The following is a 17233-nucleotide window of genomic DNA, read 5'->3' as shown; positions in this document are numbered from 1 at the left end:
AGATCCCAAACAATGCTCTCCTGGACAGCGGCATTGTGGGAGATGTAGTTTCTGGCGATCATTGGGAGAAGCCGGGGATCATGTGCAGCCTCAGGTGACAGCTCATGGGGCTGCCGGATCCATCACCTCCAACCTCCTCCCCATTATTTGTTTCTTAGGAGGACCAGAAAGTCCTGAATTTTAACCCCTTCAGGATTGAGCCTGTTTTGGCCTTGAGGACGAAGCCGATTTTTTCAAATCTGACATGTGTCACTATATGCGGTAATAACTTGGGAATGCTTGTGCCTATCCAAGCGATTCTGAGATTGTTTTCTCGTGACATATTGGACTTTAGGATAGTGGAAAAATTTGGTCGATAAATTCAATATTTATTAGTGAAAAACACCAAAATTTAGAGAAAATTTGCAAAAATTAGCATTTTTCTAAATTGTAATGTATTTGCTTGCATAACAGATAGTAATACCACACAAAATAGTCACTAATTAACATCCCCCATATGTCTACTTTAGATTGATATCATTTTTTGAACATCCTTTTATTTTTCTATGACATCACAAAGCTTAGAACTTTAGCAGCAATTTCTCACATTTTCAAGAAAATTTCAAAAAGGCGATTTTTTCAGGGGCCAGTTCAGTTCTGAAGTGGCTTTGAGGGCCTTATATATTAGAAAGTCCCCATAAGTCACCCCATTTTAAAAACTGCACCCCTCAAAGTATTCAAAACAGCATTCAGAAAGTATCTTAACCCTTTAGGTGTTTCACAGGAATTATAGCAAATTAGAGGTGAAATTTACAATTTTTTTTTTTTTTTTTGCCAAAATTTATTTTGGAACACAGAAGGTTTTACTTGAGAAACGCAACTCAATATTTATTGCCCAGATTCTGCAGTTTTTAAAAATATCCCACACGTGTCCCTAGTGCCCTAAAGCACCGGCCTCAGAGGCAAAGTAGCACCTAGTGGATTTTGAGGTCTGTTTTTTTTTTAGAATATATTTTAGGCACCTTGTCAGGGTTGAAGAGGTGTTATGGTGCCAAAACAGTGAAAACTCCCCAAAAGTGACCCCATTTTGGAAACGAGACCCCTCAAGGAATTTATCTAGTGGTATAGTGAACATTTTGACCCCACATGTATTTTGCTATATTTATTGGAGTTTGTCTGTGAAAATGAAAATTTACTTTTTTTCTGAAAAAAAACATAGAAATTTGTAATATTTACAAGGAATAAAGAAGAAAATGCACCCCAACATTTGTAAAGCATCTTCTCTCGATTACGGAAATACCTCATATGTGGTAATAAACTGATGTTTGGACCCACGGCAGGGCTCAGAAGGGAAGGAGCGCCATTTATATTTTGGAGCGCAGATTTTGCTGGAATGGTTTTCGGTGCCATGTCGCGTCTGCAACGCCCTGGAGGGAACAAATCAGTGGAAACACCCAAAAAGTGACCCCATTTGGGAAACTACACCCCTCAAGGAATTTGTCTAGGAGTATAGTGAGCATTTTTACCCTACAGGTTTTATGCAGAATTTAGTAGAATTAGGCCGTGAAAATGAATATCAACATTTTTGTCCAATAAAATGTTGCATTTTTTCGTTCACGAGGGATAAAAGAGAAAAAGACGCCCAACATTTGTGACGCAATCTCTCCCGAGTACGACAATACCCCACATGTGGTCATAATTTATTTTTTTAATAGAAATTAATTAACCTTTGCAGGACTGATCCTTTTTTGCTTTTCCATTTTCGTTTTTCACTCCCCCCCCCCCCCCCCGCCTTCCAAACGCTATAACTTTTATATTTTACCGTCAGTAGAGCGGTGTGAGGGCTCATTTTATGCAGGAGGAGTGGTAGTTTCTATTGACACCATTTAAAGTACCATATAAAGCGCTGGAAGACGACAAACTAATATTCTTAGCGGGGAAATTGAAATTGGAAAAAACTGCAATTCCTGCCGAGGTCTACCGATGTGCTAGAAACCCCTAAAATGCGTCGATTCCAATTGAACGCCGCATTTAAGGGGTTAATTGCCTAAATCAGCGGCGATGAGCTACTGATCGGCAACAGTGGAGTGTCAGCTGTCGTGGACAGCTGACCTCCCCGTTCCTGATGCACACTGTCACCGACACTGCATCAGGACACTCTGACAGGAAGTCTATCAGGAGGCTGATCCGAGGGGGCAGATAATGGAGGTGACAGACACACTGAAACGTGACCCTACGAGGGGGCAGATAAAGGGGGTGACAGACGCACTGAAACGTGACCCTACGAGGAGGCAGATAAAGGAGGTGACAGACACACTGAAACGTGACCCTACGAGGAGGCAGATAAAGGGGGTGACAGACGCACTGAAACGTGACCCTACGAGGAGGCAGATAAAGGAGGTGACAGACACACTGAAACGTGACCCTACGAGGAGGCAGATAAAGGGGGTGACAGACGCACTGAAACGTGACCCTACGAGGGGCAGATAATGGAGGTGACAGACACACTGAAACGTGACCCTACGAGGGGGCAGATAAAGGGGGTGACAGACACACTGAAACGTGACCCTACGAGGAGGCAGATAAAGGGGGTGACAGACACACTGAAACGTGACCCTACGAGGAGGCAGATAAAGGAGGTGACAGACACACTGAAACGTGACCCTACGAGGAGGCAGATAAAGGAGGTGACAGACACACTGAAACGTGACCCTACGAGGGGGCAGATAAAGGAGGTGACAGACACACTGAAACGTGACCCTACGAGGGGGCAGATAATGGGGGTGACAGACACACTGAAACGTGACCCTATGAGGAGGCAGATAAAGGAGGTGACAGACACACTGAAACGTGACCCTACGAGGGGGCAGATAATGGGGGTGACAGACACACTGAAACGTGACCCTATGAGGAGGCAGATAATGGAGGTGACAGACACACTGAAACGTGACCCTATGAGGCGGTAGATAATGGGGGTGACAGACACACTGAAACGCGACCCTATGAGGGGGCAGATAATGGAGGTGACAGACACACTGAAACATGACCCTATGAGGCGGTAGATAATGGGGGTGACAGACACACTGAAACGTGATCCTACGAGGAGGCAGATAAAGGAGGTGACAGACACACTGAAACGTGACCCTACGAGGGGGCAGATAATGGAGGTGACAGACGCACTGAAACGTGATCCTACGAGGAGGCAGATAAAGGAGGTGACAGACACACTGAAACGTGACCCTACGAGGAGGCAGATAAATGAAGTGACAGACACACTGAAACGTGACCCTATGAGGAGGCAGATAAAGGGGGTGACAGACACACTGAAACGTGACCCTACGAGGGGGCAGATAAAGGAGGTGACAGACACACTGAAACATGACCCTATGAGGAGGCAGATAATGGAGGTGACAGACACACTGAAACGTGACCCTACGAGGGGGCAGATAAAGGAGGTGACAGACACACTGAAACGTGACCCTACGAGGGGGCAGATAAAGGAGGTGACAGACACACTGAAACGTGACCCTATGAGGAGGCAGATAAAGGAGGTGACAGACACACTGAAACGTGACCCTACGAGGGGGCAGATAATGGAGGTGACAGACACACTGAAACGTGACCCTACGAGGAGGCAGATAAAGGAGGTGACAGACACACTGAAACGTGACCCTACGAGGGGGCAGATAAAGGAGGTGACAGACACACTGAAACGTGACCCTACGAGGGGGCAGATAAAGGAGGTGACAGACACACTGAAACGTGACCCTACGAGGGGGCAGATAATGGAGGTGACAGACACACTGAAACATGACCCCACGAGGAGGCAGATAAAGGAGGTGACAGACACACTGAAACGTGACCCTATGAGGAGGCAGATAAAGGGGGTGACAGACACACTGAAACATGACCCTACGAGGAGGCAGATAAAGGAGGTGACATACACACTGAAACGTGACCCTACGAGGAGGCAGATAAAGGAGGTGACAGACACACTGAAACGTGACCCTACGAGGGGGCAGATAAAGGGGGTGACAGACACACTGAAAGGTGACCCTATGAGGAGGCAGATAATGGAGGTGACAGACACACTGAAACGTGACCCTACGAGGTGGCAGATAAAGGAGGTGACAGACACACTGAAACGTGACCCTACGAGGAGGCAGATAAAGGAGGTGACAGACACACTGAAACGTGACCCTACGAGGAGGCAGATAAAGGAGGTGACAGACACACTGAAACGTGACCCTATGAGGAGGCAGATAAAGGAGGTGACAGACACACTGAAACGTGACCCTATGAGGAGGCAGATTTCCCCCTTCTGTGCAGAATCCAGCAGGAGAGCAGTCTGGTGACCTAACATCGAGATCTACTGGTCAACACTCTGAAGTCTGCCCATTGGCATAGCTAGAGGGGGTGCAGAAGTAGCAGTCACATCTAGGCCCTTGTGCCTGAGGGGGACTAGGGTCCCTCTGACACATGAGAAGACACCAGGAATATAAGAATGTGGTAGTTAGGAGCAGGGGCGTAACTAGGAAAGACTTTGCCCCATGGCAAACTCTTGACTGGGGCCCCCCCAGGTGCCACACGCAGCCCCCCTTATAGATAGTGCCCCCTGTAGATTGTGCCATACAGCCCCCTGTAGACAGTGCTATACAGCCCCCCCCTGTAGACAGTGTCACACCCCACTTGTAGATAGCACCCCCTCCCACCCCTTATAGATAGTGCCATACAGCCCACGTGTATATATCGTCATAAAGCCCCGCTGTATATAGCGCTATACATCTCCCACTGTATATAGTGCCAAACAGCCCCCTCTCTTTTATATAGAGCCACACAGCCCCCCTTAGTAGATAGTGCCACACAGCCCCCCTTAGTAGATAGTGCCACACACAGACCCCTGTAGATTACAACACACACACAGCCCCCTGTAGATAGAGACACAGCCCTCCGCCTCGTAAATAGTGACATACAGGCCCCCTTAGTAGTGCCACACAACCCCTTGTATATAGTGACACAGAGCTCCCCCATGTGTATAGTGCCACACAGCTCCCCCTTGTATATAGTGCCACGTGGCTCCCCAAAAGATACAGCACCAGAACAAAGCTCAGTACATAAATACAGCACCAGAACCAAGCTCACACATATATACGGCACGAGAACCAAGCTCAGTACATCTATACAGCTCCAGAACCAATGTCAGTACATATATACAGCACCAGAACCAAGATCAGTACATAAATACAGCCCCAGAACCAAGCTCAATACATATATACAATACCAGAACCAAGCTCAGTACATATATACAATACCAGAACCAAGATCAGTACATAAAAACATCACCAGAGCGAAGCTCAGTACATAAATACAGCACCAGAACCAAGCTCTGTACATATATACAGCACCAAAACAAAGCTCAGTGCATAAATACAGCCCCAGAACTAAGCTCAGTACATATATGCAGCACCAGAACAAAGCTCAGTACATATATACAGCATCAGAACAAAGCTCAGTGCATAAATACAGCCCCAGAACCAAGCGCAGTACATATATACAGTACCATAACAAAGCCATATACATATATACAGTACCAGAACAAAGCTCATACATATATACGGCACAAGAGCCAAGCTCATAATTTATGCAGTACCACAACTAAGCTCAGTACATAAATACAGCACTAGAAGCAAGCTCAGTACATACATACAATACCAGAACCAAGGTCAGTACATATATATATATATAATACCAGAACTCCTCACTCCTGTGTTATCTGTGAAGTTACATAGGACTGCAGGAAACATCTACTACATAATCTGTACTCAGAGAGTTATCACTATGTTATCTGTGGTGTTACATAGGACTGCAGGTAACACCACTACAGTATCTTTTTCTCAGAGAGTTATCGCTGTGTTATCTGTGGTGTTACATAGGACTGCAGGTAACATCCACTACAATATCTGTACTGAGAGTTATCACTGTGTTATCTGTGGTGTTACATAGGACTGCAGGTAACATCTACTACAGTATCTGTACTCAGAGAGTTATCACTGTGTTATCTGTGGTGTTACATAGGACTGCAGGTAACATCTACTACATTATCTGTACTCAGAGAGTTATCACTGTGTTATCTGTGGTGTTACATTGGACTGCAGGTAACACTACTACATTATCTGTACTCCGAGTTATCACTGTGTTATCTGTGGTGTTACATAGGACTGCAGGTAACATTACTACATTATCTGTAGTCAGAGAGTTATTTCTGTGTTATCTGTGGTGTTACATAGGACTGCAGGAAACATCTACTACATTATCTGTACTCAGAGAGTTATCTCTGTGTGTTATCTGTGGTGTTACATAGGACTGCAGGTGGTATCTACTACATTATCTGTACTCAGAGAGTTATCACTATGTTATCTGTGGTGTTACATAGGACTGCAGGTAACACCACTACAGTATCATTTTCTCAGAGAGTTATAGCTGTGTTATCTGTGATGTTACATAGGACTGCAGGTAACATCTCCTACATTATCTGTACTCAGAGAGTTATCATTGTGTTATCTGTGGTGTTACATAGGACTGCAGGTAACATCTCCTACATTATCTGTACCCAGAGAGTTATCCCTGTGTTATCTGTGGTGTTACATAGGACTGCAGGTAACACTACTACATTATCTGTAGTCAGAGAGTTATCACTGTGTTATCTGTGGTGCTACATAGGACTGCAGGTAACATCTACTACATTATCTGTACTCAGAGAGTTATCACTGTGTTATTTGTGATGTTACATAGGACTGCAGGTAACATCTCCTACATTATCTGTACTCAGAGAGTTATCACTGTGTTATCTGTGATGTTACATAGGACTGCAGGTAACATCTACTACATTATCTGTACTCAGAGAGTTATTACTGTGTTATCTGTGGCGTTACATAGGACTGCAGGTAACATCTACTACATTATCTGTACTCAGAGAGTTATCACTGTGTTATCTGTGATGTTACATAGGACTGCAGGTAACATCTACTACATTATCTGTACTCAGAGAGTTATTACTGTGTTATCTGTGGCGTTACATAGGACTGCAGGTAACACTGCTATATTAACTGTACTGTGTATATATATGCCTGTGTGTGTATATGTTTGTGTGTATTTATATATATTTGCCTGGCATGTCTAAATATGTGCCTTTATGTATGTACACATGTAGTCATCTTTATCTTGACTTTTGAAAGTGATTTTCAGTGGCTTTTGTTGTGTGATACCACGGTGCAGCAAGTTAAGAGTCAAGATAAAGATGGCTATATCCGTACAGTATATATACGTGGCTCATTTTTGGTTTGTGGAGGGCAGCAACAGAGAGTCCTGCACAGGGCGCCATCCAACTTATCGCCCTGCTCAGACTTCTAGTTTATGTAGCGCTGCAGCCATTTCTGGACATCTCTGATGGAAACAGCGGATCCACGGCACAACTGGAGCGCACCAGGTAAGGTTTGTAATATTTTACTATGATGCATGTCACAGTCCCCAGGACCAGAGGGTCGCTCCAATTGTTCCGTGTCCTCAGGACGCAAATTCAATTGAAACTGCAGGAGGCGCAACTAAACCATCAGTTCCCTTCCTTGCCATTCAGCGCTTTTCTTGTGGCGCAGGCGGCGCGATCACATCATCACGCCATCTGTCATCGTAACCTGGGACCTAGTGATGTAAACTAACCATTGACAGCTTTGCGCTCTGCATAGTTTACGGTCACAGACCCAGGAAACTAGGTATGATAATGGTTTTGCTTTTTTATTTGTGTTACTAATGTTTTGTTTGTGTTTATTTCTTGTGTTTTATTACAGGTTCAGTTGTTGGACTACTCGGATTCGAGGACTACTGCCATGACGGCGTTTTTATTTTCAATAAAATAACGACGGTTGTGTGGGGATTTTTATTTTAATAAAATATTTTTAATGTGTTGATTCTTTTTTTTTTTAATCATTACTACTGCCTTAGTAATGTCCGCTGTGTGATAGACAGCATCCATTACTAAAGCGTGTCTTAACGTTAGCTGGTGCAAAGACTAGCAGTAACCCCCCATTACTACCCCTGTACCCACTGCCACCAGGGATACTGGGAAGAGAAGGGTACGTTCCAGTACCCAACCATCTGCAATAACGGCCGGGCACTGGGGTGGCCGCAGGCTGGTATTATTAGGCTGGGAACGTCGAAAAACCTTGGCCCTTCCAACCCTGGTAATGCTAGCCTGCTGCTGCTATGTTGTAGCTGGCTGTTTATGAAAAATTGGTGGGGACTCCACTTCGTTTTTGTTTTTTTAAAATAAATAATTGAAAAAAACAACATGGGGTCGCCCCCCTCCCCCATTTTTCATAACCAGCCAGATACAACACAGCATGAGCAGGCTACAATTACCAGGGTGGGAAGGGCCACTGTTTTTGGGCTTTCCCAGCCTAATAATACCAGCCTGCAACTGACCATAAACTTCTGGATCGTACCCGGCTCTTCCCGGTACCCCTACTGGCGGTGGGTGCGGGGTAATAATGGGGGTTACTGCTAGCCTTTTCACCGGCTAACATTAAAAGCCCCACATTAGTAATGGACGCTGACAATCAGCCAGCGGCCGTTACTAAGGCGGCAGTAATAAAATTGAAAAGAAACAAAGAAAAAATTGGATCAACTCGTTGTGGCAGTGGACTCTATGGCACAGCAGCTAGGGATGCTAGTTGCTTCTCTTCCTGCCTCTATACAAGCTCCTCAAGTTGATCCTCCTGTTACACCTCCTGGCAGTTCTGGCCCGGATCCTCGGTTCTCGCTGCCATTGCCCTTTCAGTTCGATGGAGATGCCAGTGTATGTCAGGGTTTTCTGAACCAATGCCACATTCATTTTACCCTGCACTACCGAGGATTTCCGTCGGACGGAACCAAGATCGCATTCATCATATCCCTCCTGGCTGGCAAGGCCCTGGCATGGGTTAATCCTATCTCGGAACGTCAGGGACCCGAGACCCGAGATTTCTAGGGGTTCGTGCGAATATTCCGGACTGTTTTCGAGGAGCCAGGGCGAGTCTCGTCGGCAGCCACTGCTATGTTCAACCTTCGCCAAGAGGATACCTCCATGGGCGAATATACGATCCAGTTCCGGACTCTGGCAGGAGAGCTATCCTGGAACAGTGAGGCTTTGGTTTCATCCTTTTGGCATGGTCTGTCATCCGAGATCAAGAACGAACTGGCCGCTCGAGAACTGCCTCCTGCCTTGGACCAGTTTATTCTGCTTGCCACTCGGGTAGACATAAGGCTGAGGGAGAGATCTCACGAGGTCCGTCAGGAGCAACGGCATCCTAGACTGGTGCCCAACTTCCAGCAACCCCTCTTGCCTGCTTCTACTGCTTTGCTCCGATGCAAGTAGACCGACTAAAATTATTGTTCCAGGTTGAAACAGCGCAGGCGCACCTCTGGACTTTATTTATATTCCAGACTCGCTGACCATGTTGTGCGTCTGTACCCTCAGAAGCCAAAAAAAACCAGCGTCTAGGTTTTGTTGGAGAGACAACCCTGGGCGACAATGCATTGAATCGAGAACTCTCTTCCAAACTATTCATTCCCGTAACCATCTTAGCTGGCGAGAGGTCCCATCCGGTCTCTGCCTACCTGGACTCCGGCTCTGCAGGCAAATTCATCTGCAAAGACCTTGTGGATCTTCTTCAGTTGCCTACTGTCCTGTTTGAAAGGCCGTTGATCGTTGCCTCGGTGGATGGACTGCCATTGCCTGACCCAGTTGTGTCTGTGACCAAGCCGTTGAGACTCCAAGTGGGAGCTCTTCATGCCGTGCTCATCTCCCTGTTTGTCCTGTCCAAGGCCGTCAACCCCGTGCTGCTGGGTTTGCCTTGGCTCCGTCTGCACGCCCCCGTCCTGGATTGGAACTCTGGAGAGGTTCTCCAGTGGGGTCCGAAGTGTCTTGACAGCTGTCTGTGTCATATCCAGTCGCCACAGCCTGCTCCTCTTCAGCCATTGACAGGGTTGCCTTCTTGTTTCTCCATGTTCTCCAATGTCTTCAATAAAAAGGAGGCTGAGACCTTGCCGCCACACCGGGCATATGATTCTCCGATCGACCTGGTTCCTGAATCGTCCCCTCCTCGTGGTAGAGATTACCCTCTCTCCTTGCCAGAGACCCAGTCCATGTCGACCTACATTAAGGGAAACACGGAGAGAGGTTTAATTTGTCAATTCTCATCCCCGGCCTGAGCGGGGTTCTTCTTTGTTAAGAAATAAGATGGATCGCTACGACCTTGCATTGGCTATCGAGGTCTGAATCAGATCACGGTGAAGAACAGGTACCCTCTGCCTATTAATCTCTGAACTGTTTGATCGCATACGGTGGGCTAAAAAAAAAATCTAAACTGGTCCTGTGGGGGGCCTACAATCTGATTTGGATTTGTCGAGGTCATGAATGGAAGACTGCCTTTAATACTCGTGATGGGCACTACGAATACTTATGCCCTTCGGCCTGTGTAACGCCCATGCAGTAATTCAAGAATTTGCTAATGACATTTTTCGTGATCTTCCTTATGTTTGTGTTGTGGTGTATCTCGTTGACATTTTGATTTTTTCCTCAGATCCAGTAACTCATGAAAGTCATGTCCGCCAGGTGTTGCTCCGTCTAAGAGAGAATCGCCTTAATGCCAAGCTGGAGAATTGTGTGTTTGAGAAGAAGTCTCTATCCTTCCTGGGCTAATGGTCTCCCAGTGTCTTCCAGTTTCCCAGGGTACCTTGTTCCTGTATCCCGTATCCTGTTTCCGTGTTACCCAGTCCTAGTGCCGTGCTGTGCTGTTGCCGTGTTGTGCTGTGGTCTACGCCTATTTTGCTACGCCTCACCTGACGTCTTCCCGCCGCCTTGTCCCAGACGTGCCTGCCTTGCTATTGTCTACGTTGCCTCAGGTATCCTCACTGAACTATTGAATTCTGTACTTTACCTGTTTGGCCAGCTGCTACGCGGTACGGCCCAGTGGGTCCACACCCCGCATCGGGTACAATGTCTCCAAATCAATGTCATAGAGGGGTGAACAGTTCTAAGAAATTTCTGCCAAAGAGGGAAATACCAAGTATTAGAGCCAGGTACTTACTATTAGGGGGTACTTTATTTTTCCAAGGAAGCAGATGTCATATCTGTAAATTTCTTTGTTTAATAAATAATTTCAAAGTCAATTTGTTCTTGTTTTTGTTTATTTCCTGGGTTACTGTAGATTAAAATCTGAAAGGGGTTGTCCACTACTGGACAAATGATGACCTATCCGCCGGATAGGTCATCAGTACATGATCCGTGGGGGTCTGACACCCGGACCCTGCACCGTTAAGCTGCTCCAGCTGCCTCCGAGCACCGGACGTACATGCCGGAAGCAGTTCGCTTCATATCTGTAAATTTTTGTGTTCAATCATTTCAAAGTCAATTTGTTCTTGTTTTTGTTTATTTCCTGACCGTAGATCAAATCTTAACATGTCCGCATATGATAAAAAATAGAAATCTTTACATCGGGGGGGGGGGGGGGGGGGCTTACTTCTTCAAATGACTGTATGGACCATACTCATTCAGACACAATCTGCATTGTCTACATCATATCTTTGCACCTTCCTAATCTTCTAAGAGCTCTATGGACATCCTTATTTCTCAGACTGTAGATTAAAGGGTTTAACATTGGTGTGACAATCGTATAGAAAACAGATACGACTTTGTCTGACCCTTCTGTCGTTTTATGCCTCGGCTGCATGTACATGAACAGAGCTGTCCCGTAGTAGATGATCACCACAATGAGATGCGACACACAAGTGGAGAACGTCTTGTATCTTCCAGCTTGAATTTTCTTTAGGACAAAGAATATTTGCACATAAGAGAAAAGAATTAGAGACAGGGGGATAATGAGTAATATGGAGCTCCCGACCAATGTGACAATGTTATTAACTGAGATATCACTGCAGGACAATTGCAGCAAAGATGGAGCTTCACAGAAGAAGTGGTCAATGGTGGTGGGTCCACAGAACCTCAACAGGCTCATAAAGTATATATCAATGGAGGAGGTGATACAACCCGTGACCCAGGAGACACTGATCATCCTGATACAGGACACGGTGTTCATAACCACATTGTAGTGTAAGGGGTTGCAGATAGCAACATATCGATCATAAGCCATGAAAGCCAATAGGCTACACTCTGTCTGAGCCAACAATAGGAAAAAATAAACCTGAAGAAAACACTCTGCGTAGGAAATACTTTTCTTGGAAGTAACAGTGTTCTTTAGCACACTCGGGAGAATGACTGATGAGTTGAGGATGTCCAGGAAGGAGAGATTGGTGAGAAAAAAATACATTGAGGTGTGTAGACGTCTGTCTATCCTCACCGATACCATGAGTAGGACATTCCCAGCCAGTGTGGTCATATAGACTATGAAGAAGAAGTTAAACAATATAATTTGTGTCCTTGAATTTGCTGAAAGTCCAAGAAGAACGAAATTCTTGAAGATGCTGTGGTTTCCAAAATCCATCTCATCAAACCTCCGGGAGAACTAGGTGGGTCTTGATGTAGAATAATATATAATATATTATAATTTCTATTACAAGAATACTCGAGGTGTTCTTCTGAAGTTGATTCTTAATTATATTCAGACTCCAACATTTTATGTCTTACCTTCCTTTCATGAGTAACAATGTCCTGTGAGCTTCATAACATGGTCCTATCTTCTGCCTATTACTGATTCAATAATACTTGATCTGCAAGACATAAAATGTGTTTAAGGCTAGAGCTACGAAGAGAATAAATCTACCGGGTTAAATTAAAATTGAGCAAAGCCAGGCGTGGGCTTTCTCTTACCTGCGCTGAGGTTCAAGGTCCCTTGCTCCCCCTTGATCAGCTCTGTCTGTAAACAGAGGATAGCGGTGGTGGTCCTGTCCATAGCTTTTAAGGTGATGGCGGTCATGTGATTCAAGAAGGTGGCAATCATGTCACTTTTTCAGATGACCACCTTAGCTCTCCATATTGCATCGATCAAGTGATTGAAATCTCAGCAGTCATTTCCTATACTCACATGACCGTCTCTCTAAATACCTGTTCCTCTGTGCCAGCACAGATACAGGAGTTTCTGCTGCTTGTAGAACAAGTAGGCGAACAAGCATTCAGGTAGGCGGTCATGTGACTGAATCACATGTGTGCCGCAATATTGAATCACATGACTTGAAAAGCTATGAACGGGATCACCGCCGCCGTCCACTGTTTCCAGACAAAGTCAAATCAGGAGCAGCAACGGGCCTTGAACAGCAGCATAGGGGTAAGTAATAGGGATATTTTCCAGGGCAATCGGGCACTTTCGATTTGCTCCAAATTTATTTAAATAGAATCAGACATTCGATTCAAAAGAATTGACCTCAAAACGAATTTCAACAAATTCGCTCATCTCTTGTAATATTTCTCTCACGGTTTCTTAACATTAAAAACTATTTAGAATCCAATGCAACCTTAACTTACATGACTCTCCTATAAGGATGAGAATGGTTTTGAGATTTGTGTTGTGAAGGAACGGGAAAAGGAGAAGGGTTAAAGGAAGAAGAGAGATAATACAAGTTTAACAACAATTAGTAAATAAACTAATGTTTTTGGAGGAAGAAGATGACAAAAACAAGAAAAAGAAGAATGAAATGAAGAGGGAGGAGAGGTGGAAAGAGGAGAGGACAGAAGAGGCAAGGAAAAAGGACAGAAGAGGCAAGGAAAAAGGACGAGAAGAGAAGAAAAGAGGAAGAAATAGAATGCAGAAGACAAAAGGTAAAGTGAAATGAAAATAGCTAATACAGTAACAAAACAAAATGTAATAATGTTATGGAAGATGATAAGGATGGAGATCAAGAAGGAAGAGAAAAGGAGGAGGAGAGCAGAGAAGTAGTATAAGGGACAAGTTAGGAGAAAAGGAGTGGGGGAAGACAAGGAAAAGGCATAAGAAAGAGCAGAATTTTTAATAAATAATATAACATTTTATCATGTTTTTTGATGAAGAAGAAGAAGAAGAAGAAGAAGAAGAAGAAGGGCGAGAGGGACAATAAAACTAATCATGCAAAAAAGGATTTAATAATGTCTTGGAAGATGATCAGGAGAGAAGAAAGAGAGGGAAAGAGAAAAGCCAGTTAAAAAGGTTAAAGGAAGGAAAGATACAAGACAATACATGCTGAAATGTAGAATTAATAGTATAACTAGTATAACGTATAATCATGGTTTATAGAAGAGGAAGATGAAGAGAGATAAAACTAATACAGAAAAATTCATAATGTCTTGAAATATGATAGGGATGAAGGAGAATGAGAAAAAGGAGATGGAGGAGAGGGGAAGAAAAGAGCGGGGACAGATAGAAAGGAAGAAAAGGGTAAAGGAGGGAAAGAGAAAAGAAGAAGAGAACGCAGCTTTACAGCACATTTTTTAGTCGCCAGGACTCGTATATCTTCAGGTTGTGACGAGATTATAACAAAAAGCGTCACAAAGTGTCTTATAAATTCCGAAGCTTCTTCTTGTAGAAGTCTTAATACATTGACAATCTTATCTTTTATACATTGTTTTATGGCTCTGGTGATGACATCTGTTGTTACTCTAAATCCCAACGTAAGACAGAAAATTGGACTGCTAACCAGGAGAATTTCTTTAGGGAATTTTTACCTCCACGGAATTCCAGTTGCAACATCTTTAGTTATAGTGATAGAAAATGTATAATGTTTAGTGCTGAAACGTAAACTAATATAATGGTAAGTGGACAGTACCTGCTGACATGAGAGGTGGGTCGATTCTGACCATGTTTTGGTTGGAATATTGTTGGTATACTGATTTCCTTGAACTAGGATTGAGTTGGGATGGCCCTGGACCTCCAAACTGGGACTAGTGACATCACTATGACTGGTGTAGTTATGTCACTTATACCACAGCAGTGGTTTTAGGAAAACTAACAGGACATAAAGATATAAAAAATACCCATTGAAGTCTACTGAAGTCTGAAGATCTCTGAGCCAAAACCTGGAGGAGCACTCTGCTTGGAAGGACGCTCAAGTCCTTATATTTTGTCTATAAATGTCTCTTTGACACAACAGAAGTTTTTCAAAACCAATGGTACCAAAGATGTAGCTGTAGTGGGTGAAGAGGTAGCAGCTGGGGCTTAGTACCTGAGGGGGCCGAAAGGCCCATCTGCCACATGAGAAGACACTATTATAAATAACCCATAGTAGGTGGGGGGCCCTGTCACAAATTTTACATTAGGAGCTTCAAGTAACCCCTCTTAATGATACAATGTAGATCAAGAGACTGTAGAAAGCACTGGATGAGCGTCAGGCGGTCCAGTGGGATTTATCATCAGAGCCCAATCACTGCCAGACTGCCTAAGGCTGGCCAAACATTAGAGATAGATATCGGCCAAACGCTCATTGGGCCAATAGCTATGCCTCCCGACCCCGTTATACATAAGTACACTTATTGTGGCCGAGCGTTCATGTGTTCTGAATAGGGAGAAGGAGTAAAGTTGCTGCCAGACTCATCTGGCGGTGGTTTATTACCTTCCAAACAAAAGGATTGGGCATGTTGGAATCCAACATGCCTGACCCTTCTTTCCTCTGACATCTAACGTCAGAGGGAAGAGTCGAGAAACTGTCATACACATTAGATGGTCGGCTGGTCCTGCAGAAATCGGTGGGTTCGGCCGACATTGGTTTAATGTGTATGGCCGCCTTAAGCTCTCAGTCCAACAACGTACTTGTAGGTTTATATGAAACTCATAAAATTGGCCCCCAAGGCAGATTTTTCAACAAGATATTAAATTTAATTAAAATGAACAGCCTCCCTGGTTCAAATGACGGCCGTTTTACAGGAATCCTATGTTTTACTTCATTTTGTTTTACAAAAAAATAAATATTAGCAATATTAATAAGCAAACTTTTTTTTACTCGAATACTATAATTTTCACTTTTTATTTTTACTTTACAGCCATCCCATAACCCCCTCCATAAATACATGACTAATTATACAATTAGACATAGAATAAAGAACTCTGCGGATTATCTAACATATTAACCCCTTAAGGACGCAGCCTAGTTTTGGACTTAAGGCTCAGAGCCCATTTTTTTTAAATCGGACATATTTCACTTTATGTGGTAATAACTTGGGTAATAAACTTGGGTAATAAACCTATCCAAGCGATTCTGAGATTGTTTTCTCGTGACACATTGGGCTTTATGTTAGTGGTAAAATTTGGTCGATATTGTAATGATGGGGGTAGGGAAACGGACAAGTGAGCCCTAATCTACCCGCCACTCTGTCCCTGCCTACTTGCAACGACCCGCCCTAGGCGACGGGGTACAACTGGGCGGCGGTCCCTACGCTCAGTAAGTGCACGAGACAAACAGACAAGGGTACACAAAACTAAGGGAAATGGGGCAGTTGCCCACGGCAACACCGTGAGCAACAAGAATGGTGAACGAGCCGAGTCAAACCAGGAGTGAACGAGGTACCAAACGCAGAGCAGGAGAGTAGTCAGTAAGCCAGGGTCAGTATGGAGCAGGATCAAATAATAGAAGCTGTAGCTGGGCCAGGAAACCACACGAGAAGAATCACAAGCAAAGGAGGAACAGGAAAGGCAGGTATAAATAGACAGAGGGCGGGAGCTAGCTCCGTCTGGCCAGGCTGTGATAGGCTCTCCCACTCCTAAGCCTGCCATCCTGAGAGGTGGAAGATGGAGTCAGTCTCAGAGACATAGACTCAGGTGCAGACTGATTATCTATGGGCGTTAACCCCGAAGCTGTGCCTGGCAGATCCTTTACAGTACCCCCCCCTTTTATGAGGGGCCACCGGACCCTTTCTAAGTGGACCTGGTTTTCTGGGGAAACGAAGGTGAAACCTCCTGACCAATATCCCAGCGTGAACATCCCGAGCGGGTACCCAAGTCCTCTCCTCAGGCCCGTATCCTCTCCAATGGACCAGGTACTGGAGGGAGCCTTGGACCATCCTGCTGTCCACAATCTTGGCCACCTCGAATTCTGAACCCTCAGGGGTGAGAACAGGGACCGGAGGTTTCCTCGAGGGAGCCAAGGACGGGGAGCAGCGTTTAAGGAGGGAGGCATGGAACACGTCGTGTACTCGAAAAGATGGAGGCAACTCCAGTCGGAAGGAGACAGGATTGAGGACTTCAATGACCTTGTACGGCCCTATAAACCGGGGAGCAAACTTCTTGAACGGGACCTTAAG

At 44.7% G+C, this 17233-nt stretch overlaps 1 protein-coding gene across 1 annotated transcript; it reads right to left on the bottom strand.

Moving 5' to 3' along the window:
• Positions 1–11585: 11585 nt before the first annotated feature.
• On the bottom strand, positions 11586–12515 carry LOC142684116 (olfactory receptor 2D3-like). The gene has a single exon (XM_075847511.1). The coding sequence runs from the start codon at positions 12513–12515 to the stop codon at positions 11586–11588; it is 930 nt and encodes a 309-aa protein (XP_075703626.1).
• Between the last annotated feature and the right edge of the window lie 4718 nt (positions 12516–17233).

The sequence above is a fragment of the Rhinoderma darwinii genome, assembly GCF_050947455.1.
Source record: "Rhinoderma darwinii isolate aRhiDar2 chromosome 4 unlocalized genomic scaffold, aRhiDar2.hap1 SUPER_4_unloc_8, whole genome shotgun sequence".
Taxonomy (NCBI): domain Eukaryota; kingdom Metazoa; phylum Chordata; class Amphibia; order Anura; family Rhinodermatidae; genus Rhinoderma; species Rhinoderma darwinii.
This window is presented reverse-complemented; position numbering and strand designations above follow the sequence as displayed.